Genomic DNA, 5,620 nt, shown 5'->3' on the forward strand with positions numbered 1-5,620 from the left:
TGAATTTTCTGTTTGTCATTGCATTCGAAATTTTTGAGCTGAAAAACTATGCAACTTGGCAATACTGTTTTTGCAACGACAAATTCTCATTGTCACAAACATCTGTGCATATTTTCTATTTTTAAATTGTACATTAGCAACATTCAGAACTGCAGTGCAGAAGTATTTGCAATTCGAAAAGTAAGTAAATTCGTTTTTACTTTGAAAAATAATCTGAAAAATTGTGAATATTAATTACAATTGTCTGTGTAATTTTTGTGTAAATTTGGAATTGCATATATTTGCATTATATTTAATTATTGCACATTTTCAGCAATTACATAATACTCAGTGGAAATTATGGCTTTACCTGAGGGATTAGCTGGTAAAATGAAGACTTTTCAGGTGGGTTTCACTTAGTTTATTCTTCAGAGTTTCTGCTATAATATAAATCATTTTTGCAGGCAATAAATGATCTGCCCGTTCACCTGAAAGGTGGACCAGCCGATAAAGTTCTATTTGGCATTACTGCAGCTCTGTGTGGTGTGGGTTTAGTGAGCATCGTGCACATGATCTACACAATGGGTTTCTCTAAAAAGAAGGCATAAAAAAATGACATGTTGTAGCCTTATTAACTTTAGTAGTTTGATAATGCAATAAAAGTAACCAAATCATGATGCAATTGAATTATTTAAATTTGCCGCTTAAGTAACACAATTTACAGCAGCCCTGGCGTTTTAAATTGTAGAGTGTGGCTACACTGGTATCAGCTGTTTAGGTGTCGACGTACCCTGTGAATGGTCAAACGCACACAAAGCAAATTTTTGCTTGAAAACACGGATAAAATAGATCAAATAAACTTAAAAATGGAGCCAAACGATGAAGTTGTTGAGCGTCAAAAGCTAGTGCCAAATGATGTTGAAACGGAGGAGGAAGCGAAATCAGCCCAGACACCTGCCACACCCGTTGCGGTGCCAAAGATTAATGTAAAGCACACGCCCAACTCCCACTCCACTCAACGCACAACAACTCACTCGCAATAACACTTTGTTTATTACACACACACAGATTAAAGGCATATCCAGTGGGGAAACTACACGTAGCCGCAACTCGGCCTCCTGCTCCATCGAGCGCACCATCTCCGAGAAGGGGCAGGGACAGGGACAACAGCAACAGCCTTCTGCCAAAACAACACTGCAATACGTCAATGAGCGCCGGCCACGCCCCCACGCACAAGGCAGCAACAACAATGCAGCTGGCGATGAGCGTTTTGAGTTTAAAACACGTCCACGCAAATTGCTGAAAGGTAAATCTCACCTTGCCATTAACAATTACTTTCGATTTTCCATATCCTTACAGTCGCTGTGAACGCTTTACGTCTCCTCCACATGCCAAGGAGCTAGCAATTGACAATTGTCCAAGTGTTGGCCTTCATTTCTAGCCGGCGTATGACGCACTTCTGGCCTTATGTTTCTCACATTACACTTTCACACACAATACACGTACTGCAAAGCTGTTATAATTTCAATAATTGAACTCACTTGATGCCGCCTCCTTCTCCTCCGCCTTCGTGGGATTGTTCCGATGTCACTTGAATTTCTGTGTCGACTCGCGACAGTTGCGATTTTGTTATTAGTTTTGTTAATGCTTGTCGTCAGTTCATGAAACATTTTTTAATCACTTTTTATTTAATATTATCGTTTAGTTAAACTATCTTAATTAGTAGCGCTTAGCTAAACTTCTTGTGCATTTTTGTGAACAGATCATATTTTATCTGACAAATATTTTCAAAATTCACATTAATTTCAATGTATAAAACGTGAAAATATCTCTCAGCTAAAAAATCTCAACTTGCTATTAAACATAAAAAATAGGCGTTATTCATTTTAATTCACTTTTTTGAATAATTTCTAATTTATGGTTTAGTCGTGCATTACAACAATCTAATTTATTAGCTTAAGTTTTGCCAAGGTCTCATATCTTTGGTTTGCTTTAAGTTTATTTTTTATTATTAGTTTAATAACTCGTATCTTGGATAAGAAACTGAAAATAGGTTAATAGAAACAAGCTGATTGTCCGCTAAATGTAGTATAATTTTATATTTAATTAACTTTAATTTAAGTTTTATAATTTAATTGTTTAAATGATTTCTTTGCTTTATTTCGATGATTTCATTTATTTTGTTTTTGATTTATTTTCATGATTTATTGTGTGATTTTTTGCCACGGCTCATGCAGAAGGTCATCAGGTAGACGCCATGCACAGTAGTGAACACAGCTTGAATAGCATAACACTGGTAAGCAGCGAGTGGTTGTCCCCAGATCCCAAAATCAACAACACCAACATCAGTAACAACAACAACGATAACGACAACGACAACAACAATAACAACAACAATAGCAATACAAATACGCCAAGCTTGCAGCGCCGTAAGACGCATATCCAAACCCAACCATTGACAATGCCAAACGAAAGCGTTCACAGTGACAAGTTCGACGATCGTCCGATTAAACATCATTCCTTTGTTTCCGAAGTTCCCGATGTGAAGCATATGGAGCGTGCGCTGCTTGGACTGCTGGATGATTTTCATTCGGGCAAACTGAAGGCTTTCGGCAAGAACTTTAACTATAATTGAAATTAATATATGCATAATTAATTATTTTAATGATTGTTTAGGCTCTGGCTGCACCATGGATCAGATGACCAAAATACGAGAGCAACAGGAGAGTTTAGCCAAATTGCATTTTGAATTGGCCGCTGCCGAGGAAGACTCACTGGAGCATGGAAATGAGTTCAATACCAGCAGAGCCCAAGAGAATATGCTGCAGCTGATGCAGCGTCTCGAACAGTTGTCCATCTCAATTGAACAGCTACAGACGAGTCACACGGGTCTCTGAGATTTGGCCAACCTGCAGTCGATCACGCTCAGCGATCGTCTGCTTCTGCTCTGATTCCCAATTCACATCTTTGGATCATATCAGACAACTTTTACACGAGACGCAATAACGTTCACTTAGGACTTGTGTATATATTTAAGTTAAATAATTAATTAAGTCGTAAGATTTTATAAGCTTCCAATGAATGATATATATGTATATGTACATATATATAGCATAAAGTTAAGCCTAACTTTTGCAAAGATTGTGAATTACTTTAGTCTTAACAGTTCTTTAGCCAAGTTAAGTGCACATGCAGTAGCACATAGTTTGCTCTTCTGCAATTGGACATTGCAATCTTTGGCATAGCGTATTCTTAATTGACAAGCTTGAATTTCATTGTAATCTGTTCAAAAATTCATTTGTTGTATAGTTATTTGCAATATTTAATTGATTAAAATGAAACACTTTTATGTAACAAAAATAATAAGAAATGAACTTATAATGAATGTATTATTAATGTTGTCATTTGAAAAACACTAGATCTCTGTTTTTAATCTAGCGTTACAGATAGAGTTCAAATGATTATCCTTATCTCGAAATTATATTCATAAACATTTTCTATCTTTATATTATGCTTGTTAAAAGTGGCTTAGACATTAATTTATCTACAGTCATTTAGAAAAGATTTCGCTAATTTATATATCTAAAAGTTTGGAGCTATAGGTAGAGTCCAGTAATATTCAAAATAAACTAAAATTTTTAATGGCAGTGTCGAATACTATAAAAGTTCAAATTTTCTTCTCAATTTTTAATTTCGAGTAAATGCAATATAATTATATCAAGTGCTTTATAGTATTTACGAAGAAAGGGTATTCTACTATCTAAAGATTAAGAAATTTTTCATTTTATAAACTGATCTGGGATCTTTCAGCTTTCTTTAAAATTTGGGAATATCAACTTTCTATTATCTATAACTACTGTAGATGGAGCTCTAATTATAAACTTTAATTTCAAAACAAATTTTCCATTTTATAAGAAAATTATTATTCTCTTCTTAGTTTTCAACGAGTTGTCCCGCCGTTTGTATCGGAATTTCGAATAATATCAACAAAAATAAAAGAATATAAACAATAAGAAGTTCGTTCGTCCGGCTGTTGCGGCCTTTCAAAAAATGCCCATTTCTTTGGTAGAATTCCGATTTGCATGCACAATTCGGATGGATCTGGGCATGGCATATTAATGGTGATGAGTGTGAGTGTGAAGAGTACGAGTATACACTATAGAGAAGCCAACCTTTGGACAAGTGCATTCGTACATAGGAAATTTGTTTGCGCTTTAATTTATGCATTTGTATTCAGTTTGTGTCCTCTCTTCACTTCGACTGTCATCAACATTAACTTCGTCATTGTCGTCGGCGTCGTTGTTGTTGTTGTAGTTGCTGTTCTGTTCTTCTTGTTGTTATTGTTCTGATGGAGTTGCTGTTGTTTTTTGTGATCGGTAAAAGTAATTTGTGGCTCGTTCTTCTTTCTTTTTCATGTTCTGTTTAAATCCGGGTTTCATATGACAAGAGTCATGCACTGCAAGAAAATAAGTATAAAAATGTAATTTATGAAATGTTACAAACGTTTATTTGTTATCAAACGATTTGTCAGAAGAACAGATGATTTGTGTAAGCATTTTTTTTTTAAATATTTATCAATTGTATTTTAAATATTTATTATGACTTTAAAAATTGAATAACTATAGCATAAAATAGGATATTAAATAGGAAATAATACCGGAACCGTTAACCGAAATTAACCGTTTCATTTTATAAGATCCGAAAACCGAAACGTTTGTACCGGTACGCTTAAGGTACACTTTTTCAAACATTATTTGTTGTTTTCTGTATGTATTTCACTTTGCTTTCGGGACGTACCGGAACCGAAACCGATATTTGTTTCGGTTTGGTTTCCTGATTTTAACATTTTATATTATTGTTGAATTTATTTTTCAATATTTATTATCTGGTACATTTTTTATTCAGGGAATAAAACCGAAATATAGGTCCCGAAACAACTGTTCGGTAAAAAGTTCTATTTCAGTTTTTTTTTCTTTTGGCTCCGACATCAGTACCGGTTACCGGCTCAACCTTTTTCGCCAAGTGTTAACCGTGGAAATACTTTTAATAGTAAATGTAAATTCAATTTAAAATAAAGATTCAATTCAAAAGTTATTTGCATAGAAATATGTATTTAAAGACATGTTATTTTTTTTGCAAAATTTAAGTAATAAAGTTATTTTGAAAGGAAGATCAAAAATATTTATATAAATATAATTCACATATTACTTAAAATGTCAAATAACGATTAAATAGTTATATTCTCAAGAGACATAATTACGAGAGTAGGATAGATACTGGTATCTTTTATATTCAAATTTAATTTCTTGTAGTGTATTTTGCTCCCCGTTGTTGTTATTGTTGTCGTCGCCTGCCTTTCCCTTTGCCAGTTGCGGTCAGAAAACTCAACTTCAACTTCGGTTTCTGTTTCGGGTTTGAGTTGAAACCTCAACGATTCGGCATTGAGTTTTGGACATGGATTCTCGGCTTCTCGATGTTGGGTATTGGTGACTGTTGTTGTTTTTTTTTTTTGGGTTCTGTTTAGTTAGCGGTTTAGTGCATTCCTCTTGCCTGGAGTCAACCATCATTTGCGTCAAATGAAGAAATAATAAGCGCTTTGGCCGGCGCATCCGCCATGCTGCATACAAATGCACCCGGTACC

At 34.6% G+C, this 5,620-nt stretch overlaps 2 protein-coding genes across 2 annotated transcripts; both read left to right on the forward strand.

Annotated features, from left to right (window-relative positions):
- Positions 1–310: 310 nt before the first annotated feature.
- Positions 311–662, forward strand: LOC117780116 (cytochrome c oxidase subunit 7A1, mitochondrial). Its single transcript, XM_034616524.1, has 2 exons — positions 311–384; positions 444–662. The coding sequence occupies exons 1-2, from the start codon at positions 340–342 to the stop codon at positions 585–587; spliced, it is 189 nt and encodes a 62-aa protein (XP_034472415.1). The 5' UTR covers positions 311–339; the 3' UTR covers positions 588–662.
- A 62-nt stretch (positions 663–724) lies between these two features.
- On the forward strand, positions 725–3,353 carry LOC117781817 (GATA zinc finger domain-containing protein 16). The gene is made up of 4 exons (XM_034618684.1): positions 725–965; positions 1,048–1,285; positions 2,217–2,591; positions 2,656–3,353. Exons 1-4 carry the CDS (start codon positions 777–779, stop codon positions 2,874–2,876), a joined length of 1,023 nt encoding a protein of 340 aa, XP_034474575.1. The 5' UTR covers positions 725–776; the 3' UTR covers positions 2,877–3,353.
- The last annotated feature ends 2,267 nt before the right edge of the window (positions 3,354–5,620 follow it).

The sequence above is a fragment of the Drosophila innubila genome, assembly GCF_004354385.1.
Source record: "Drosophila innubila isolate TH190305 chromosome 2L unlocalized genomic scaffold, UK_Dinn_1.0 4_B_2L, whole genome shotgun sequence".
NCBI lineage: Eukaryota > Metazoa > Arthropoda > Insecta > Diptera > Drosophilidae > Drosophila > Drosophila innubila.